The sequence below is a fragment of the Eretmochelys imbricata genome, chromosome 22, assembly GCF_965152235.1.
Source record: "Eretmochelys imbricata isolate rEreImb1 chromosome 22, rEreImb1.hap1, whole genome shotgun sequence".
NCBI lineage: Eukaryota > Metazoa > Chordata > Testudines > Cheloniidae > Eretmochelys > Eretmochelys imbricata.
The window spans coordinates 13,188,851-13,212,343 of NC_135593.1; the positions used below are offsets into that span (position 1 = coordinate 13,188,851).

Here is a 23,493-nt window from a genome sequence, read left to right on the forward strand (position 1 = left end):
GTACATTGATTTCCACCTACGTCCCTTTTGTCTTGGCATCCGTTCAGAGTCCCCATGGGCCAGTCGCTCCCAGCACCAGCTTTCCCAAGTAGCGTCTGGATCTGCTACAAATTAAATCCTTCGTCTTCCGTGCTCTGTCTCATTCCGGGACGTCTGTTTTCTTTGCTCAGCCTCTGTCCCCTCCACCCCCACCCTGCTTTGCCTCTCTCAGTTAGAAGGACAAAACAATCAGGTGCAAATAATACACCCACAGTTGGTCTGTGTCAGCTGACTGGGGCTCAGGCTGAGGGGCTGTAGAATTATAGTATAGATGTTCAAGGTTAGGCCGGAGCCTGGGCTTTAGGACCCTCCCCACTCACAGAGCCTGGACTCCAGCTTGAGGCCAAACATCTACATAGCAATTTTATAGCCCCACAGCCTGAATGAGCTGACGCAGTGCAGCCACGGAGTTTTACTGCAGCATAGACGTAACCCTCAGGGTCTTCGGAGATGACAAAGGTTAAGGATGGGATTTGGGGGCAGCTCTTTTGAAAATCTCAACCTAAATGTCCACCAGCATGTTTTGGTGTTGGCAGTGTTGTCTAGTGGGAAGAGTCAGGGCTGCTGGACTCTAATCCCAGCTGTGCCACTCTGCCTCAGTTTACCCCTCTGTAAAATGGGGATAAATACCATCTCTTTCTTAGGGAGATTAGCTTGTATCATCAAGCCATCCTGCTTAGGGTAACGGCAACATTTGTTTCTAGTGGCCCCAGCAAAGCAGCCCTTTGGTATTCCTCAGACCCTGGGAGTTTCTGTGGGCACCTAATGACAGCTACATCCTAAAGGGCTTTGTGCTTGGGATGCCTACAGAGCTTGCCTCTGGTACATCCGGCATGCTACCAAACCTCCAGGGGATGGGGGTACCACAGCACTCACGGTTACCCTCCACAGTGGAGGTGGTGACAAATCACAAGACTTTTTTGAATCACATGTGTAAAGAGTTCGGCGATTCTCAGATGCAATGTGCCATGGAAGCACAAAGCTCTCTTGCTCTCTGTGAGCAGCAGAGAGAGACTCCTCCCTCGCTTCCCGCAATTGAAGACTGTCCCTTGATAGGATTCTTACCTTGATTTCAGATGTGCTGGAACCTCCAACTTTGACCTCCTGGCCAGCTACCTGGATTCTCAGGGGTCGGAGCCAGTTAGGTTTGGATTCGGGTTTCTTTTTGCTGATGTCAACCTCCAGGAAGTGTGGTCTCTCAGAGCAGGTTTTGAGCAGGGTGTAGGAATGCTCCGGGGGGAACATGAATGACACCCCGTCAAAGGACTGCAGCACCTGGTTCTGGCTCACCAAGCACAAGCTCTCTCGCTTGGGGTAACAGCCCCGGTAGCCGTTCTCTACCGCGCACACCTCTCCTTCCCGGCAGGTGACGTTCAAGCAGCTGATCTCTGCACCGTCCTCACACCGGCACTGCACCGTGCAGCCCGCGGTGGCCCAGAAAGACTCCCCTACGGCATAGTACCTGCCGTCGACATCGCAGCCACACTTGTGGATGGGGACACACTGGTCCGTGCTGAGGACGTGGCCTTTGTTGCATTCACAGCCCTCAGTGCAAGGGGAGCTGCAGGCCAGCGGAGCTGTTAGATCCGAACATGTAGCTGGGCAGCTGTTGGTGCAAACCGAGTAGTGACTGAACTCTGGACACTGGACAGCTGCAGCTAGGAGAGGGAAGGTTGAGGAGAGGCTGTTACAAGGCTACTCGTGTTATTCGGGGCCGAGCTGTTTTCAACTGCGGGCCAGATCCTCCGCTGTGGTAAATCAGCAGAGCTGCACCAAAGCGTACGGGCCACTTTACACCAAGTGAGGATCTGGCCCAAAATTTCTGCTGTCACCTAACCCTGATTTCAGAGAAAGTGCTCCTAATTCACACACCTAAGAGATCAGAATGGGGCCCTCTCAGCACCCACACTAACCGTCCTTTTTCCGGTTCACACCCACAGCATTCCCCGTCCCATCGCAATCTCACAGCACTGTGGGTTTCTCTCCCACAGTTCCCAACACAGCTCCTCATCTATGTTCCCCCACGAATTTTCTACTTGTGAAACTTGTGAGAATAAGAGATGAAGGGAGGGCAGGAGGAGGAAACAAGAAATCAGAGAGGGGAGAGAACGGAAAGAGATTAGAGGAAATCAGGGATGGGACTATGGGCTGAGACATAAAATCTCCCAGAGAATTTCATAGACCCAGACACCATTCCGGTGGTGGTAGTTACATTCATTTAGATTCCCTCCTAACTCTGACTGCTGTCCAATTTTATATGAATTATTACTATTCCCTTATTACTCTTTGGATTATTATTATGATTAGGCAGTCATATGCCACAATGATAAGTGAGATAATGTGTCCGTCTGTCTACCTATCTATGTAAGACAATGATCAACAGACAGATAGTAAGTATGGTGATGATAAATAGAAAAAGAGACATTAGTATTCAATATTACCGCTGACCTACTATATGGATTTCTCTCTCGTTATCATCTATCTCTTATTGCTTTCTAATTTATCATAAGGCAGTATCGTTTGCTGTGTTGTAGCTGTGTTGGTCGCAGGCTGTTAGAGAGACCACGTGGGTGAGGTCATAACTTTTTCTGTAGGTGAAAGAGGCAAGCTCTTGAGCTTCGAGGCTGAACAAGAGCGCTGTGTAGCTCGAAAGCTTGCCTCTTTCAGCAACAGAAGTTGGCCCCAGAACCGACACGACCTCGCCCACCTTGTCCCTCTTACCATTCAGCACTCTGATGCCAGAGTAATGAGCCTGGCATGAATCCCTGGGTAGAGAGATGCGATTAGATTGCCATTATTAATAAGTATTATTATCCCCTTACTGCTCTGTGGTTGACACCGCTACATACGCTGGCTGGCAGAGGTAATTTAGCCACTTGCTTTAACCAGTTACATTTGTGGCGGAGGGTAGCCTGGAAAAAGGCAACCATTCCACTTCTGCCATTCCGAACTGGGACACAGGTGTCGCCACTGCACACTGGGTGCGTCAGATTTAGCAGCCCATCTCCTGGCAGTGGCTGATGGTTCAGAGGGAGGTAGGCGAAAGGCCTCCATTACACCCCCTTCGTCTCTAAATCACTGAGGTGATATCCCGCCCCCGATTGCACTCAGAGAGTCAGATAGCACCGCACACACAAGGAAAAGTCCTTTCCTGACACCTCACAGAGGGGGTCAGCTTACACCCTGCACTATGGGACGCGGGGCCCCGTTCTCCTCTCACTCGCACTGGTATGAATCAGGAGTAACCCTGCTGACGTCAGCTGAGTTCCCTCTGCACAAAAGTGGCGCAAAAAGAGAAAGCAGGTGGAGAGATTTAGATTTAGCATCTCAGCTGATGGCAATGGCCATTAAATGAGCCAGTCCTGTCTTGAGTCCAGCTACAATACCTGGCACACCAGCATTGAGTTCCATAGGGCGCTCAAATTTCCTTCTATTTGTTCAAAACACTAACTGCCCTTTAGTTACTAGGCATGCCCTTGTCCTTCTCGTGTTGCATTTCAGGATTGAAAGGAGGGACTGCTCGACTTTCACCGTAACGCTGGCTGCCTCAATCAAGTCCCCGCCGGCTCGTCTCTGGGCTTATCTCAGGCAGGGTTTTCACTTCAACGGGAGTCTGCTGCAGGCCCCCGAAACCACCTCCCGCCTCCTCAGGGCAGCCGTTCAGCCGGAGTACGTGCAGACTTACCACATCCTGTCTGGGTTCGCCAGTCTCCCACTGGAATGCCCAGGGCTTGGCACACCAAGGCGTAAGCCTGGATCGCCTGGCAGAGGCCGGTGCCGTTGTCTCGGATGCTGCACAGGTCATACACGCAGCTGTGGACGAAGGCCGTGGGGTCCACAATGGTGCCACATTCCCACAAGGGGCCGCCGGTCTGGTTGATGAAGCCGCAATACTCGGGGGTGAAGTAGAGAGACTCCATGGCCGTGTCGCAGAAGCTGCAGTTGTCTAAGCAGCCTGGGGAGCATTTCCACTCTGGGTGGTACACTCGCCAGCTCTCCCCCAGGTCCAGCACCGACGCCGCCGGCCTCCCGTCCGAGCGAAGGGTATCGTCTTGAGGATCCTTGTTGTAATTCCCGCACAGCCCACAGGTGGCGTTGATGTAGGTGCCCGGGACAGAGATGGAGGCATAGTGTTGCCCGTCGTAGGTCACCAAGATGCCAAAATCAGTCTCCACCGCGGTTGACAAACCGCTCTGGTAGATTTTTATGGCTCCCAGTTCCAAGGAGAGGGGTAAGGAGGTCACCAAATCGTCTACCTGCAGGAGCAAAGCAAAAGAGTAAAATCAGGCAAAATGGCCGAGTTTCCACGCGGTTAGGAGCCCAGGGGGTGGTTCTGCCAGATTTCCACTGCAGCAGCTGAACTGGATCCTGGGAAATGGGCCCCTTCCAATGTTGGAATCTGAGCAAGATGGTGAATTGGGAACCAGTGATTGCAATCCAGCCCCAACAACATTTGGAGAGAGGGTTGGATTTTAAGGGTCTGGTTTGGGCCTTTCCAGTTTTCAGCACTACCTACACTAACACTCCCCCTCCCCACCACCTCCCCGAGGAGTCCTACAAGGCCTGGATTCCAGACAAAGACACTGGTCCAGATCCTGAGCTGCTACAAATCATCATAGACCCACTGACTTCAACAGAGCTAAACCGCTTTGCACCAGCCAAGGATCTGACCGAAGGAGTTTTCCTTCTTTGCTGGGGCTCTTACCTTAACTTTCCCAAAGCTCCCTTTGGGGATAACGATCTTGTGAGAATAAACCTCCACCGAGATATCCTTCAACCAGGAGACGGAGGAGCCACCTCGGTTCTCATTCTTGGCCTCCACGCTGAAGAAGGGCAGGTTAGATTCTGGCCAGCACTGCCGGGTAAGGAGGTAGGCGCAGGAACCCTGGAAGTGAAAGAGGAAGCCATCGAAGGTGTGGTAGTGTGGGTCTCCAAACACCACGCAGGTGCTGCTCTCCACCGGCACGCATTGGTAGAACTTGTCCTTCTGCTCACACGCTTCGTAGGGGCCGCAAACCATCTCCTGGCAGAAGATCTCATTGTTAAAGTCCAGGCAGCGACACTTGGTGGAGCAGTTGGCGTTGTCCCAGAATATCTCGCCTGGATGGAGAAACTGCCCTAAAAGAACCCCACATTGCGTTACTTGTCAGAACACAGGACCCGCGACGCGACTTAGAAGAACAATCAAGAGTTCCAAGTCATTTGTTCTTTCTGATCCGGGTCCAACACTTGGGAAAGTTTACGGGCCTTGAAAGCAGGACCACCAGCTCAGTACCTTTCTAACAGGGCGTCCCATGTGATATGGCAAATAACATCACACCGCCCTCTAGCATTATAACATGTCACAGCCCAATTCAGCAAAGCACTGGAAACACATGCTTAACTTTAATTTTAAGATTTTCTAGTTTTGAGAACTGCTCAAACTATTTTGGGGAGGGGGGGAGTGCACAGAACTAGTTTGGGTTCATGAACCTTTTCTCCCTGGAATTTGAAGTCATGGGTGCTTAATATATTGCAATATAGTAAGTCAACCTGTTTTAGTTACCCTTTATAAGAGTGACTGTGAATCCATGGTAATTATTCTGTAATTACACTATAATTAACTCTTTTGATAGCTGTAGTTACTAATTTCACACAACTGGAAGGTGACAGAGTAATTATGGAACAAACACAACATCGTCAATGTACCTGAATTCTAAAAATACATGTACTAACTATAAAATCAAAGTCATATTGATAAGTAATTCCATAACATAGTTGGCCTTGGGTTATATGAATTAGCAATTATTAATTATCAAACAGCATAACAGCAGTGTAACGACACTTTACTGGGAAGTCTATTTTATGTTTTTCTAGCTGAATGGAGACCTGAAAGGAGGGAGGAAGATCTAAGAATTCAGACTGGCAAAAACAAGGGTCTTCCCCCACCAATTTAGAGTCTCTCTCTCTTCCATCTGCTCCCTCTTCACATCCTCTCTGTATTTGTTTTTCACTCTGCCCACCCTCTGCTCATCTCTCCCCTGGATTTTCCTCTCTCTCATGTTCTCTGTTCTTTTTCTTTTTTTCTTTCCACCACAAAAATCTCTCCTAAACATAATGAGACCCCAATTATGTTTGCTTTGGAGCCAACCTTTCAAGCCCACGATATTCAAGTAGGTTCCAAATTAGGCAAAACAAACCTGCTCAGACCCACTTCCTACCACTGAAAAGTTGAGATTCTTCTCTTACAAATGGCATTGAGCTGTCAGCTGTGATTTCCATATTCATCTATGGGATTTAGATGCACTGCTTTCATTAACCTGAAGACAGAACTGTGTGTCTAAGTCCCTTTGAAAATTTCAGCCTTCACTCTGAGCATTGGTGGGTCAAGCTTAGAACATAAGAATGGCCATACTGCTTCAGACCAATGGTCCATCTAGCTCAGTATCCTGTCTTCCGACAGCGGCCAATGCCAGGTGCCCCAGAGGGAATGAACAAAACAGGTAATCATCATGTGATCCATCCCCTGTTGCCCATTCCCAGCTTCCAGCAAACAGAGGCTAGGGACACCATCCCTGCAGTACATCAGACCTTGAACTTTTTTAGGGGCTACGCAGGCCCTTTGGACTAGCAGAGCTATATCAGCACTAGTCGAGGGCTGCATATAAACAAACTGCAGATCTCAGACCAGTATACATTTTCAATCCTCGACATTTCAGGCTTCCAGCAGAAAGTGAAAATTCTCTCCTGTTACAAAGATTTCAGGAGCGAAGGAGACACTTGAGACAGTTTTATTTGTAAAACGATAATGCAATAATCTTCATGCCACCAAGTCCCCCTGGTATCACAATGAGTGCTTCTGTTACTTTATACCTATGGACAGTCAATGGCACACTGACATACCCAGCAGGTTGTGCAGGGCCATTGAATTTATCCTATGCATAGAAGCGGCAATCCATAATTCAGAAGTAAGGGAAAGGAAATCAGAGTATTGTCTTTTCACACCGATGGCATTTTCATCAGGCCAGCCAGAAGCGTCTCTTTTGCTGTTGTTACTCTAGCTTATCTGCAATGCCGAAAGTACAGGGATCTCAATCCTTACTAAGAATTTAAACCCCTAGTTTCACAGGTTTCTAACTTTGAGGTGTGGGAAATGTAGGCTTTTAATTACAGCCGGATACTAACATCACAGAAGGACAGGAACAAGGCCAGCGTATATTATAGCTTCCCATTGACATTAATGAGTTACACAGCCATATGCGAGACAAAAGAACAGACTCCCCGCTCTTTGTGGGCCCATTCACCCCTTTTAAAATGCCGTGAAGTTAGGCTTTCTCCATGCTAGCAAATTGTCCCAATTGCAGTCACTGATGCCAAATGCAGCCACTGGTTTAGCTGCCGCAGTGCAAACCTTTAGTGGAGACAGGGAAAGCCGTTATTTGGACTAGCCCTGCTTGAAACCAAACTAAGTTGCCCCAGTGCAAATTGCAGCTTATCGTGGCTTACCCAATCTACACCACTAAGGGTTTGCTACCCAGGGATGAAGTCTTGGCCCTACTAGCAAAACTTCCATTGACCACAACAGGGTCAGGATTTCATCCCTGGCATCAGGCGACCATCATTAGGAAATGTAGTGACCTCTGTAGGGTCGAGAAGCGAAGTCTTCTGACTCTCAGTCCCCCACACCAACCACTAGACCATTCTGCCTTCCAAAGAGGCAGCCTCTATCCCAGAGCGTTTACAGTCTACCCTTACGCAAGTTGCAAAGAATACGGGCAATACCATAGCAAAGCAACAGCAGCAGCATATTTGGTCATTAACTTTCAAACTGGGTTGTCTTGTGTTATATGGTAAATTTCAAAGACATGAAAGAACCAATTTTTACCTCTCAGGCTGCAGCCATTGGCTGGGTCAATTTCTCTCCCATCTATTTTGAATACCCAGCGTCCAGGGACATTTACATTGGTTGTATCTTCAACATTGATTATCTCTGGGGTTCTGGACCCAGGAATGCTAAAATAATTGGTGCTGTTTCCACCGTTGAATCCTGCCTGGAACACAGAAAGAGCAAAATTCACCTGAAAACACAGAGACCACCCTTCCCTTAAGTCTGTTCTGTCTCATATTTCTTGCCATCACTGATGTTAATAACCCCGATTTGTCTGTAAATTTTGCTGTTGATTATCTTGTGTTCACCTCCCCTCTCAACTGTGATCACATAAGATCCCAGTGGCAGCTACAGCAACTCTGTACATAGAAAAGTCACACTGGGAAACTAATTGGAACTGATTCATATTTTTTTAACCTAAACTTTTTTTTATTATTACCGTATTTTAAATACAAAAAAGGCTATTTGGCCAAAAGGAAATCTTTCGTTCGTGGTTGTTTTATTTGTCTGCTTGTTTTTGACACAAAAATTGAAAATTATTTTTTGTTTTGTTTTTTCAAAAACAAACATTTTCAGAAACAAAACAAACTTACTTTTTCTTTTTGATTTTAAATGCAAAGCCAAACAATTTTTGGAAGGAAGGAAGGAAAGAAAATGGAAAGGAAAAGGGCATGCGAGTAGATGGATGGAGATGAATGGATGAGAGGTTTTTTTAATTAAAAAAATGTTTCTTTTCAGCCAGCTCTTCATTTCACGTATTTTTAGCTACCTTTACAATGTTAGGTGTTTAACTTTTATCAAAAGGAGTAAAACACACAGTTTCCTTCTGCTTTTCATTTCATATCCTTTCTCTTTCCCCTTCAGTCTGGGAAGAAGAAAGAAAACCAGCACCACGTGACCAGCCAGGTCTCCTCCGTTCACCAGCAAGTGCCCCGTGAACCAAATGATCTACAGACCCCGGACGGATCATCTCTGGGGAGTGAACCTGAGCTTTCTGGATCTAAAAGCATGAACCTCGTGTGTTTAAGCTACACGACCTGGTCTAGCCACTAGAAGACAAAAGCCATGCTGTGTTAAGGCGGGTCACGTCTTCACTAGATCATATTTCTCTGCTGACACTGTCATAACAAGGACAGGTTGGAGGTTAGAGCATAAACAAAGATGATTGTGAAGATGCACAGCAGGAGCCTTACCTGGGCCATCACTCCACCGAGTCCAGTTAAAGGATCTCCCCCACTTGCTGTTCCAGTGGTCCACAGGATTTCTTCATAATTAAACATTGCAAACGTGGACACCCCATCTGAAATCAGGAGAGCTTGAAAGGTGTTCACCTGTTTAAAACAGAGACAGGCAAATTCACAAAGTGAGATTGCCACTCCCACATCTTTTGCGCCATTTTTCTGCGCTGCCTTCTTCTGCATCAATCCCATACGAAATGCAATAGGGAAGATTAATAATTAAACAGCAAAAGTTAAGCATGGTATAGGATGCTATCCAACAGCTGATTCAATCCCCCTTAACTGCATCCATAGCTTTCCAGAGCATGATTCCATCTGGGACACCATGGGAGACAGATTAAATCCGTGATCTATTTTAGCACCGATAGATGGCAGCATGAGAACAAGCACTGAGAAAGCAATCAGCTGGGCTTGGATTGCTACAACCTGTTATCTTAGCATTCTTCTATCTCAGCTTTATTCACCACAATGTTATCTTACTGGGTTACTTTCCCCATTTGGATGCTATAATAATATTAACAATGGCTTCTATAACAGTCAAAGTGTATTGTACCCAAGGAAATCTTGCTTTCCCAAGCTGCAGGAATCCCAGACCAATCTGCAAAAATTTATTGACAACTTTCACACTGTTTTTAAACAATTCTTCATTTTTTAACTATAAATACTTCAGATAAATTCATTCAGCAACAAGCCAGCACCCCATACTAGGAGGTACGTTGTCATCTTCTAAAGAGGATATAAAATGAGCTCTTGACCATAGAATCCCAGAGCATTGTCCATAAAGCCCTATCCTACCTGGGTCCACATGAGCTAATCGTGCAACTATATTTCCAGGGATGCAACATCTGCCCCTAAGAGCCTACTGGCAAATTCCACCTGAAGTAATTCAACCTTACCCATCTAAATTCCACCTGCATTTCTAATTGGACATGGTATCCTTCACTTCCTGTCCTAAACCATTCTACTTTGGTAACTCTATGCTGATTAACAGTCATGCTTTCCTCCCAAGAGTTGGCTGCATTTCAGTGGTGAGTGAAATTGACCATGTATGTTCCCTCACTTATTTTACAGGGATTCTGTGTGCCTAATTAACCAAGGTCTGGAAAAATGATTTGAGATCTTTGCATGAAAAGTGGCTAAAGTAGTGCACCATATCATCATGTAACGTTAAAAAGTCCAGATGACTCACGAAAACATACTGAGTCATCCAGAACCAGAGCCTCAACCGATGTGAGCTGATAGAGGTCCACTGAAATCTAGGTAGCTATGCCAGTTTACACTAGCAGAGGATCTGGCTCACTGTAAAAGGGAGCATGTCAAAGTGATATTGGTTTTGTAAAAAGAAAAGGAGTACTTGTGGCACCTTAGAGACTAACCAATTTATTTGAGCATGAGCTTTCGTGAGCTACAGCTCACTTCATCAGATACATACCGTGGAAACTGCAGCAGACTTTATATATACACAGAGAATATGAAACAATACCTCCTCCCACCCCACTGTCCTGCTGGTAATAGCTTATCTAAAGTAATCGTCAGGTTAGGCCATTTCCAGCACAAGCTATTACCAGCAGGAGAGTGAGTCTGTGTGTGTATGGGGGTGGGTTTTTGGAGGGGGGTGAGGGAGTGAGAGAACCTGGATTTGTGCAGGAAATGGCCTAACTTCATTATCATGCACATTGTGTAAAGAGTTGTCACCTTGGATGGGCTATCACCAGCAGGAGAGTGAATTTGTGTGGGGGGGTGGAGGGTGAGAAAACCTGGATTTGTGCTGGAAATGGCCTAACCTGACGATTACTTTAGATAAGCTATTACCAGCAGGACAGTGGGGTGGGAGGAGGTATTGTTTCATATTCTCTGTGTATATATAAAGTCTGCTGCAGTTTCCACGGTATGTATCTGATGAAGTGAGCTGTAGCTCACGAAAGCTCATGCTCAAATAAATTGGTTAGTCTCTAAGGTGCCACAAGTACTCCTTTTCTTTTTGCGAATACAGACTAACACGGCTGTTACTCTGAAACCTGTCATTGGTTTTGTAGAGACTTCTGATAGTCAATTCATGCCATTTTTATTTTCTGTTTGAAGTGAATCCATTGTTTAGACCATCATTTTAAAAAGAAGCCAGAGGCCCACATTCATTCTGGTTTATTATTAATTATTGTTATTATTATTTGTGTAGTAGTAGCTTCCAGCAGCCCCAGTAACAGACCAGGACCCCACCATGCTGTACAAGGAGAGAACCCAAAGGTGGTTTCTGCCCCAAAGAGTTTAAAGTCTAATTATAAGACAAGAGGCAACAGATGGTTGCAGACAGGCCGATGGAAGAGTACAAGGAAACAGTGAGACAGCACTGGTCAGCACGATAGGCTGTGGGATCAGAACACCAGTGGCCTAACCACTGTCATGAGTTTCATAGGCATCACAACAACGGAGAGTTTGAAGAAGGATAACGAGGCAGCTTTGCAGATGTGAATGGAGAGCTCCTCCCAGCCGGGAAGGGCAGAATGGGCGACTGCATGAAAATTTAACAAGTGTATGATGGAGGCTGGCACCATTGGCCAATCGGCGGTGGGAGTCGACACTTCGATAGTGAATGAGAGATGACAGGTAGGCAGGGGATACGCCTGGAATGGCGCTGAAGACGAAGACAAGCACTTTGTGTTTCATGTGATGGAGAAGGTCAAGCTACTGTCTTTAATGGCATTAGATCAGGGATAAAGCATGCCCAATAAATCTGAAAACCCACTCCAGAGTGGAAAAGAAACCCTTTTCTAACTTCAACTGACATTTTTACTGATTTTTTTTTTTTTTATATACTGACAGTCAATTTTTTTTAACCCAGCCAGTATATTTCCTGGTCTTTGCCAACTCAATTTCCAACACTGCAAGGTATGAAACTTAAAAGGCATAAAATCTATAGCCTGCAGTGCCTGTAGGAATGCAGAACGTGATGGGGGAAAAAAATCTTCCTCTCAGGATGTGATTTTCCACTAAGTGCAGCCAGCTCCATAAAAGTGATATTCACCCCAGTGAGTCGTGAGCAGGCATGATCCAAAGCCCACTGAAGTCAATGAAAAGATCCCATTGACATCAGAGGACACTAGATCAGGACCTTAAGGTGTAGGTCTGCCTTAAAAGGGTTTACATAAAAATAGCACCTTTTTACCCAACCAGTTTACTCCCACTGGGTCCAATTGTACCTCCAGGGAAATCAGTGTTAACGTTCCAATTGATGTCAATGATTTGTGGGAGGTCATTGTCGTGCTCTACTTGGCCTTGGTGAGGCCTCTGCTGGCGTACTGTGTCTTCTTGTGGGTGTCACCCTTTAAGACAGACGTAGACAAATTGGAGGGAATCCAAAGGAGCGCAACAAAAACAATCAAAGCTTTAGAAAACCTGACTTATGAGGAAAGGTTAAGAAAGATGGGCCTGTTCAGTCTTGAGAAAAGAAGACTGGGGAGTGGGGGTGGGTGGGTTTGATAGTCTTCAAATATCACAAGGGCTGCTATGAAGGGGGATCAATTTTTCTCCATGCCTACTGGAAGTAGGGCAACACGTAATCGGCATAATCTGCAGCAAGGGAGATTTAGGTTAGATAGTAGGAAAAAAATTCTACCTATAAGGATAGTTAAGCACTGGATCAGGTTCCCTAGGGAGGTTGTGGAATCCCCATCATTTTAAGAACAGGTTAGACAAATACTTGTCGGGGTGTTCTAGGTTTACTTGGTCCTGCCGGGGGGTTGAACTAGCTGACCCCTCGAGGTCTGTTCAAGCTCTACATTTCCGTGATTCAGGCTTGGTTCCCTGTGAGAATTCAGAGCCAGATCTGCTGGCTTTAGAGACAAAAATGAAGCTCCGACCTTGACAGCTGATCACAGAGGGTGAAGGGTGCACCTGTGTGGTGCTCCACTCACGTCAATGGGGTTCTGAGGGCTGCAGGAGTCCACCCCTGCAAAGCCAGCAGAGCTAAGAGAGCATGAGCTGGGCCCCATTCATTTCATACATTCTACACAGATGAGGAGGGCTGCTCCTGCGGCCTGTGACTCAAAAGATCTGGATCCAATTCCCAGCTGTGTCGCAGACTCCCTATGTGACCTTCAGCAAATCGCTGCAGAACTTCCCACTTCTGGCAAGTGGGGATTAACAATCCTTCCTTTCTCCCACCCCTTGTCTGTCCTGTCTATATAGATTATAAACTCTGATGCAGAGGCTGGCTCTTACTAGTGGTATGTACAGCGCCTAGCACATGGGGCCCTGATTTTGGCTGAGGCCTCCAGGCACTGCCATGCTATTACTAAAATAATCAAACTAAAGTTCTAGTCAGTTAAACCTGTGCAAACCCACTGAAGATGAGGGCACACAGACGTCGCTGAGGTCCAGTGTGGCCAGCAGAACCCTTATCATCGGAAATGATGTACCCAGACAGAAAGTTCCCCGTTTGAATCTCAGGACTGAAGTTTGCAGCACTAACTGGCAGGAGAAACCTCTTGTCAGTTGAGGATATTTGATCCAGAATCACAATAAACATGAAATTCCAGATAAAGTTGGGTGAAAAACTGGTTTTTCGATTCACTGGCAATCCTGAAAATCCGCTCCAGCTGCCCCCCCGCCCCCAATTTTTTATTTCAGTTCAATCTGAAACCACGATTTTTCAAAATTTTTCATGAATCAAAAAATGGGGGCGGAGGGGGAGGAAGGAATCATTTTTGGCTTGAACAAAACAGTTGCATTGAAAGGGAACAAAAATGTTTTGACTGCAATATTTTCAAACTTTTTTTTTTTTTTTAACAAAATGGAACAAAATTTCGAAACGAAACATCATTCGGAACCAAAATCAAAAGGTTTCATTTAGAAAATGTTGAAAGGAAACAATTCAATTGTGGGGTGGAGGTGGGGGGCAGAAGACAGGTGTTGACCAAAATAATTCGGCAATATGAACACAAATTCTCAAAGCGTTTCAGTGCCTCCCAATCTGCATTTTTGGCCGAAAAAGTTTTCAGCTGAAAATTTTGGCCTGTCTCTAATCCCTGATGCCATTTTTTCTGAGTCACTCTTCAAACCAGGCATTAAGAAGGTTTTGCACAGGTTTTCTGCATTGGGGTGAATTTCACCTTCAAAAGTTGCATATTCTATTTTACAGGTAAATCAAACGCATTCTCTGATATTGTACAGGAAGGATGCTATATACCAAAATAAATTGCATTGTGTGCAATTTTCCCAGCAGTACAGGGATCTCAGTACTGCTTCTGGCTCAAAACACTTTGGAACTGTGTGTCAATGAGATTGGAAAAATGCATTAAATTTCAAACAACCCTAACAAATGGAAAGGAACAGGGCTCTTTGTCATAGCTGACTTCTTAAGAGATCAGATTCTTTTGTGTTCATGGAATTAAAGAGCAGCTAATCCAGCCAAATCACTGGCAGGGTTTTATGACCAATTATGATACATCTTTTACTGCACTGATTGTCATTGTGATAATGCTGCCAATAATCATAGAATATCAGGGTTGGAAGGGACCTCAGGAGGTCATCTAGTCCGACCCCCTGCTCAAAGCAGGACCAATCCCCAATTTTTGCCCCAGATCCCTAAATGGCCCCCTGAAGGATTGAACTCACAACCCTGGGTTTAGCACGCCAACGCTCAAACCACCGAGCTATCCCCTACCCCCGCCCCCCCATCTTTTTGATTTCCTACATTTATTTGGGATTTCAAAGCAGCTGTTCGACTCGTTCTCCTGAAACGTCCTGACTGCTCGCTCTGATTAACATGGCATAGAAATAAATCCAGCCACAGCCACAATAAAAACCCATAAGTCCTTTGTGGCCCCAAAAAGGTCCCCATTTTCTGTCCCCAGTCACAGGTTTTTAAGAGAGCAGATTTCAGCCAAAGATTAATTTATTGTGGCTTCCTGGATATGAGAGTTTTCTTAAGAAGCAGCTTCACTTCTGGAGCCCGTTAGGGAGAAGAGAACTTGCTTTGCCTAATTTTGAACCCAATGTGGCCTTGGACGTTTGATTCTAGCTGAAAAATTATTTGGCTCACTTTTAACTCAGGGTGGACGTTGGTGGGGGAGAAGCCGGGGGGGGGGGGGAGGGGGAAGAGGAGAGATTACAGAATCCAGTGAGGGGAAAAATAAGATGGACAATGGCAGTGAGTGGGAGAAAAGATTAGAATGAAAAGCTCAAGTCTCCCATCCTTCCTGCCCTCACAAGCCATTTGTTTCTTTCACCCCCCGTTGTACTTTGTCTTTTACTTACCCTAGAGGATCCACTGTGCTAGGTGCTGTATACTCATTGAGTAAAATTACCAAAGAATTTACAACCCTATAGCTTGATCCTGCAATGCTCTCCATGCACACAGACTTTTCCTCCTACTCAGAGCCCCAGTGAAGTCAAAGGGGGCCCACCCATGCAGATCACATCTCGGAAGCAGGATATAAACCTGTAAATTCTTTGGGGCAGGGCCTATACTAAATGCCTGTACAGTGCCTGCCACTACGGGGAAGCTACTGTAATAAAAACATCTGTAGGCTCACCTGACACAAACATTCACATTCAAGATACTGTGCAGGGCTCTTGTTTGTGCCAGGGCAGCTGTTGGGAGGTGGATCTATACAGAACACAGGACTGAATACTACTGTTATGTTCATGGCACACACACAAAGATAAAAACATATATACCGTGCCTAGAAGGTTGCAGGGTAATGCTATTTTATTTCTTAGACTCCAGAACCCTAACACAAAACAACCCAAAACCAGCAAGAGACAAGGCAGGCTGCTCCCTTATACAAGGAACCACAATTCACCCCACCTTGTTCTAAGCCGTCTGTCTGCTGACTGACTCTGATCGCAGGCTTCCCTACAGAGCTCCCTAGCTTGAAAGCAGTTCAGGAAAACACTTACAAATGAAAGTGACAGCCAACAATTCCAATGCAGTTTTCAAATACCCCACACCTACAACTAGAAAAACTTGTCTTGAAATTGGAAAAACTAAAGGACAGGGGATTAGAGGTTTGCAACCTCTGAGAGTTTCACAGCCCCCCAAAGGGAACAAATGTATCCTGTCCCTATTTAAAGAAAAAGCCCTGAATCAGTGTTCAATTAATAAATATTTGGCCCTTCTTTATAAAGTGTGCAGAATCCAACCTCTGAAGCGCCTTGCAAAGCAGTTAAGTATGATTTCCATTTTACAGATGGGGAAACTGAGGTACAGAGAAGCTGAAGGGACTTGATCAAGGCCACACAGCAAGGCATGGATAAGAAAATAGACTCCACTCTCATATCTAATCAGTATGTAATAATAATAATTAGCTGTTACTGTAATATGAATAAAGTCCTCGAAAGAGACTGGAGCCCCACTGAGCTAGCTGCTGTACAAACACATGCTAAGAGACAATTAATCTTTCCTTTGATGAGTTCACAACATAACTAGACAAGACAGACTAAGGGTGGGAGAAAGGAAGGATTATTATCCTAATTTTTCCAGTGGGGACCTGAGGGCCAGAGAGATTAAGTGACTTGCCCAAGGTCACCCAGGACGTCAGTGGCAGAGCTGGGAATTGAACCCAGGTCTCTTGAGTCCTACTTCATCCATCTGCCCATTAACTAAGGCCATGTCTACAACAGGAGTGCTTTACCAGTGTAGGAATGCCTGTTTACCACCCCAGCATAGCATGCCTGGTGTGGACAGGTTTTATTATCAGTATAATGAAACCACTCCCGCCAAGAGAAAGAAGCTGTGCTGGTAGACGTTATACAGCATAACTGCACCTCCACTAGGGGTTTCTGATGGCATTGCTCTGTCGGTCAGGATCACACCCCTTCAAACTCCAGACCGACATCACTACGCTAAGGTCTATAGCGTGTAGACCTGACAGCCGCTATTCCTGCTTCAGAAAACAACACCTTTCTAATATCATCACACAAGCGAAGAGATTGAAACGTTTGCCCTTACAGGGGTCGTGCTGCTGCCTCCGTAGAAGGTGACCTCTTCCCAGGTGACGACAAAGAGCCAGATGGCTGAGAAAGAGGGCAAGTTTTTGAAGTACTTCCTGATGTCTTTGGAGACTTTCTTCAGCAGGGCGGGGTCCATGGTCTCCCTGTAGTAGATTTCTCCTCGGATTCCATTGTGAACGTCTGCCCAAAATGGAGCAATAAAGGCCCGGCCATCTGCAAGGGGGAAAGGCTCTGGGGTGAACTGGCTGACTTGCACATTGAAAGAAATCACGCCATTGTTGTTGACCTAGAAAAAGAGGAGAACCGTTTGATTTAAGCCAACCAAAGCCTTGGCTGCAAGCGGAGAACTGTCATCTTAAAATTATACCTGTGCTGATGGCGATTTTGGTGAAGGCTGGTTTATGCAATTATGTGATGGAAATAGGCCTATCCATCTAGGTACTTATAGGTCTCTCATTGCTCAAGCGAGCAAGGCCTGTGCTATGGAAGATCTTAAGCTGGGGCTAGGAAGACAGAGATCAGGAACTGCAGAGGGTACAACCCCACATAGATCAAACTGTGAAGGTTATTTAGCCGCAACAGTTCTTTGAGATGAGCCTCTCTGGATCCACATCATAGGAGAATTATTTACCAAGGAGATTTTGTGCCCGACGTAACTGGCCCCAGGTCACTGGGTGCATTCAGGTAAATCAAATCCTTAGCAAGCAGTGCTGCTGAGTCCTCGGTACTGGACTCATTTGACCCAAACACTTCCAGGGAGCTCAATATCTGTTATGTTAAGCACAAACCCGTCAGTGCCAGGTCTTCAGCACTACATTGGGGACACTGGTGTCAGAGAACCACAGAATCATAGAATATCAGGGTTGAAAGGGACCTCAGGAGGTCATCTAGTCCCACCCCCTGCTCAAAGCAGGACCAATCCCCAACTAAATCATCCCAGCCAGGGCTTTGTCAAGCCGGGCCTTAAAAACTTCTAAGGAAGGAGATTCCACCACCTCCCTTGATAACCCATTCCAGTGCTTCACCACCCTCCTAGTGAAATAGTGTTGCCTAATATCCAACCTAGACCTCTCCCACAGCAACCTGAGACCATTGCTCCTTGTTCTGTCATCTGCCACCACTGAGCACAGTCGAGCTCCATCCTCTTTGGAACCCCCCTTCAGGTAGTGGAAGGCTGCTATCAAATCCCCCCCTCGCTCTTCTCTTCTGCAGACTAAATAACCCCAGTTCCCTCAGCCTCTCCTCGTAAGTCATGTGACCCCAGCCCACATGCTGGACACCAGACAATGGCAGCAAGTGGTTCTACTATACGTGGGAATTGGCAAAGGCCACCTGAAATAAAAACTGAGATTATTATCCCGAGCCTCCAGGAAATGACTGTATTGTGCACATGCTATGCATATATCACTGACACAGGGAGAGCATGGGTCTTTATCCCCCTTGGAATGGCTGGTGCACCAAGGTCTCACGTTCAGATCCCGCTGTTGTGCCAGACAGGGTTGGCCTGGGCTGGGCTCAGCCCAATACCTGAATGGAAAATCCCTGAATTTGAGATCGGGATCAAATTTTGCTGACTCGGTCCCATCTTGAACACACTTTTGATGCAGCGAGATTAACCCTTTCTTAGCGCAGCCTGGCAGGCATCCTTCTCCCATGCCTGGCTTCCTGTGATGCCAATGGGAAGCAGCAGGACCAGCCCAGAACTTTCTCAGGCACCCACCAGAGGGTGGAAGGAATCCTTTCCCCCCCTGCAGCTCTGTATGTTCTTGTTTCTTGTCATGCATCTGGAATAATGCTCATGGCATCAAGGCCTTAGCTTTGGCATTTAATCACCTGCAAAGGTAATTTATTGCCTTTTATACTCCTTTCCCGTGAACATTATCCCATTAAATACACCTTTGACTTTTTTAATCATAAAACCTATCAGTTCATGAAATCTAAGAACTTGTCAGGTAGGTACTAATAAATCTTCTATGTCTTGAACACTGGGAGAGTGTGCTTCAAACGCAGCTACTAATGAGGGGGAAACGAGTAAAAAAGCAGTGTCTGCCACAGAGTTGCTCCTCCACTTACATAAATGCTCCTGTATGGGATTCCAAAGAAGATGAACGGGATGGACAGCTTAATCTCAGAGGAGCTTCCATCATCCACTTTGGGGGTTTTCGTATCATTCTGCCAGAACGGATACAAAATCTCCATGGACTGAGCTGGAAGAGGACAGTATAGTTATTATAATTATATAAGGACTGGTCCTGTTCCCACTGACTGCAATGGTACAGGATCAGACCCATAGCATCACACCTCCTGATGCTCTTTACATACTTTGTACTTCAGCCACTACTGAAATGCAGCCACCTCTGGGGTGAGAATGGCAGCTGGTTAATAACATGCCCCAGTACTATGCAAGAGTTTAGAACAGGGGGTGAAAAGAATAGTCTCTACAACTGCAGCTGCAGGAGGGATTTTGTATTGGTGGAACGTCGCTACCCAAACTGGAATTTGGCCAGGCATAAGATTTGATGTCACTTCCCTTGTATAAAAAGCTACAGGATCCTTCATGACCCCTAAACGGTCAAGGCCTCTGTTTTACATCGTATTTAGCATCTTCAGCAGGACAGTGTCTCCTAACACAATAGCTGGGGCATTAGTTCAGTGCTATCTCAGAGGGAAGAACAATAAGGAAGAGGGTCCAGTGGTTAGGATGCTAGCCTGCGACTCGGGAGACCAAGGGTTAATTCTCTGCTTCTCCCCAGACTTCCTTTGTGATCTTGGACAAGTTATTTAGCCTCTCTAGGCCTCAGTTTCTCACGTGTAAGATGGGGTTAACAGCACCACCCTGCCTCACAGGGGTGTGTAGGGAAAAATACATGAAAGATTGTGAGGAGCTTTGATATCACAGTAATGGGGGCCAGATACATACCTAAGATAGATGGATAATGACATCTGCTGAATTGACAGGTTTCAGAGTAACAGCCGTGTTAGTCTGTATTCGCAAAAAGAAAAGGAGTCCTTGTATCGGTGCACATGCACATCCGATGAAGTGAGCTGTAGCTCACGAAAGCTCATGCTCAAATAAATTGGTTAGTCTCTAAGGTGCCACAAGTCCTCCTTTTCCATCTGCTGAATTAACACTCCTTCCTGTAGCACTCTGCCTTTTTCTTTGAGCTCTTCCATTCACATAGCAACCAGGCCTGGCCTTGCTTAGCTTATGAGAGGATACTAGGGGAAAGCCTGAGATGCTATTGCTAGGCCAGTTTAATCAAAAATTTCCCACTGAAATCAGGTTTTCCATTAAATTAAACATTGCACAGAAAGTAGCTTCTTTTCCCCCTACATCTTTTGACGGAAAAAATTAAAGAACAGTTTTTAGCCAAAGATTGTTTTGTTGAAAAAGTTGAAATTTTCCACTGAAAATTTTGACAAAAACTAAGCATGCTCAGCGAATTTTTCCACAGGGAACAAACCCCATTTCCCACCTGATCTAATTGCTAGGTCTACAATCGCGGATTATGCCTCTATAGAAAGAACTATGCAGCCAATCCTGTGCCACTCGCAGACATCTGTTATAACAGAATTCTCCATTTATTTAGCCCTATGAGGTGATCTACCACAGAGGGAACACACATTTCCTTAGCTAGAAAAGAAATGGACTGTCCTCATTATATTCAATCAGTGCTGACCCAAAGAGCTAGACTCAAAACAATTTCATCTCTGTTTAAGTTGATTCAGGACATTCTTTTATCTTCTAGGTCCTAACCTGCAATTTCAGAGGTTGCTAGCTGACGGGTGATTGCTCTGAGCCTGGGTTTTAAAGATGCAGTGGGTTTTCTTCCCATTCCGTGCAAGTATAAGCTGTTCGATTGTTGTACCTTTTAAGATGTCCTTCACTAGAATCTGGTTTATAATAGGGACAACGGGAAGCCGACCCTTTTATGAAGGTTCTAACCGATACAGCTTTCTAGCTCAAAAGAAAAATACCTGTACTGAAAGTCAAAAAAGGGCTTTTTTTAAAAGTGTGTGTGTGTATATATATTAATTTTCATGCTGGAGAGAGTTTAAGTGGTGTGTGACAGAATCCTGAATGTATGACTACACTTATATACATATTTTGTAAGGGCTATCGCAAATATCCTGTTGCCAGGTAGTAAAATAAGTCATTTCACAGCTGTAATGTATCCAGCAGGCTATTACATCTGAGGTCACAGCTATAAATTATAGATTTTTCTTTTAAAAAGGGTGATACTCAGCACAACCTTTTAAGCAATCACTTTTTAAGCACTAGCATTGGAGTCTAACTCTGCACGTATAGCCTCTCCTATCCAAGTATCCCAACAGGCTTGGCTAGCAAAGGAATCTAGCCTTAATGCCCTGAGCTTCAGGCAGATTATTATCCTCATTTTGCAGGTGGGGAAACTGAAGCACAGTGGTTAAATTATTTGCCCGTAGCCACACAAGGGAAACAGCAGGCATCAGTACCAAGATCTCAAGCCACATAGACCTAAACCTTAACCCCAAGACCAGGATATCTCCCCCAAAGAAATTAAATCAGTCGTGTAACGTGAATATGCTGAGTTAGCATGACAAAAAAACAAAAACAAACCCATCTACCCAAGACTGGCCTCAGTCCACTGTTCTTGACCCTCTTGAAATCAAATTTAAATTAAAAAAAAGAGAGCAACAAGAAATCTTCTGGAGATTTTCCTGTGCCTTTTACAAAACTACACAAGGAAAAAACACAAACAAAACATGGATGGAAGTTTTGTAGAGTGAATGATCTTAATAAATGTTTCCTCAAAGCTGTATAAACCACAGGGAATATCAATGAGGATACACCTAAGACTTGGAGTTTGGATGACTCCACAAACCAAGTCAGAGCTCTAACAAAAGTAAATTAGCACACAGTTGTGTGGTAGCTTGACTTCTCCGCAGACTCTTTCTACCCACCTGCCTTTCATTCTGCATAAGTTTGTCTGGCAGGTGAACTGTCCAAACTCTAGAAATGTTTTAAAGTCCTGCTTTCATGACAATTGTGATATCATCCCATACTCCTGAATTCTGCATGAAGAGCTCAGAAATGTGCGGAGACTCTTTAGTCTGTTGATTATTTTGACTTTCATATTTGAAACCGAAAGGGCAAGATGTAAATTGGCCTAGCTCCATTAATTTCAGTGGAACTATGACAATTTATATGAGTTGAGGATCTGTCCCTCGCTGTGCATAAATGTCAGCGATGCAAAATGATCATGTATATTTACCAGGCAAGGCACAAAAATCTACTTGTTTGCCCCTCGGTATTAGGATTTAAAAATAAATTACCCTGCTACTGTACTTGCTCTCATACAAGTATCTGAGTAGAATTTTGCAAGGCTTTCCATGCACATGAAGTTTGCGTGTAGCAAATTTCTGAGGCAAGCGCTTTCCTATTGTAAATGTAGAGTATCAGTATCCGAGGACCAAAAGTCAGAAATACTAACCTTGCTGCCGTACAACCATGAACACAAAGGCCACCCAGGTTCTAATGAGTGACGGATAATTCATCCTAAAAGGGGGGAAAAAAAAAAAGTAACTAATCATCAATCCAAAACCAGATCTGCTAAGCAAATCTCAGGCTAATGGCTAATAGTGCCTTGAAATTGTGTGATTGCTCCAGAGATGCAGAAAATTGGGAAATGTAGGTCCTTACCCATGATCTAGCCCAAAAATGACAAGCTAGATAGCTAGTATAATGAAATCACTGATGATAAAACAACCTGCCCTCCAGGTATTCTCAGGGTATATGTACAGCATGATTTCAGGAATCAGAAATGAACCAGTATGTTGGAATTAATGAATAGCACCCAGCTCCCAGTGTGTCTTCAATCCCCCTATTAATCCAACACAATTCTTTGCTGATCTGCTTCATGTGAGGATATTACTGCAGGCTTTAAGATGAATAGCTTTTCATTGTAAGAAAATGAGAGCGAATTATAAACCGTAGTGTGTTTATATAGTTAGAAGACTTCAAATGTTGGTTTAACTAATCCTTTGTACTGGGTGGTAATACAATGATCACTTAACATTCTTGACAGGTGTGAAGGAAGCACAAATATTTACACAGCTTGACAACTTCCTTGCTATACAGAAATCAACTATATATAGAAGGGGGTGGAAATGCATCTGGGTAAATTAAAGAGAAATTTTGTGTGGTATTTTAATTTCTTTTATGCTTACTATAATTTGTTATATATTATTAATCAAAGAGGAAGTAGGACTACAGTAGCTGCTTTGATTTAATTACTTTATCATTTCTATCCATTAAACAGAGGGAAAGGTTTTTTATATACCATTTATATAAAACTACAGTGTATACACAATACACACAGTGAGTGAATGAAATATGTATGATCAGATTCAAGT

At 44.9% G+C, this 23,493-nt stretch overlaps 1 protein-coding gene across 6 annotated transcripts in view; it reads right to left on the bottom strand.

The window, feature by feature from the left end:
• Positions 1 to 23,493, bottom strand: part of TECTA (tectorin alpha) — a 66,096-nt gene that overhangs the window by 38,286 nt on the left and 4,317 nt on the right. For 5 of the 6 annotated variants that reach the window (XR_013348578.1, XM_077839658.1, XM_077839662.1 and 2 more), the window contains 8 exons: positions 22,572 to 22,636; positions 19,171 to 19,304; positions 17,096 to 17,383; positions 9,100 to 9,237; positions 7,904 to 8,069; positions 4,745 to 5,157; positions 3,725 to 4,295; positions 1,105 to 1,697 (listed from right to left, as the gene is read on the bottom strand). Coding sequence is in view for 5 of the 6 variants with exons in the window: in XM_077839658.1 (XP_077695784.1) it covers positions 1,105 to 1,697; positions 3,725 to 4,295; positions 4,745 to 5,157; positions 7,904 to 8,069; positions 9,100 to 9,237; positions 17,096 to 17,383; positions 19,171 to 19,304; positions 22,572 to 22,636 (2,368 nt within the window). In the remaining variant the exon portion in view is untranslated. Of the gene's footprint in view, positions 1 to 1,104; positions 1,698 to 3,724; positions 4,296 to 4,744; positions 5,158 to 7,903; positions 8,070 to 9,099; positions 9,238 to 17,095; positions 17,384 to 19,170; positions 19,305 to 22,571; positions 22,637 to 23,493 lie in introns of those variants that run through there. The other variant, XM_077839661.1, reaches the window with a different exon arrangement.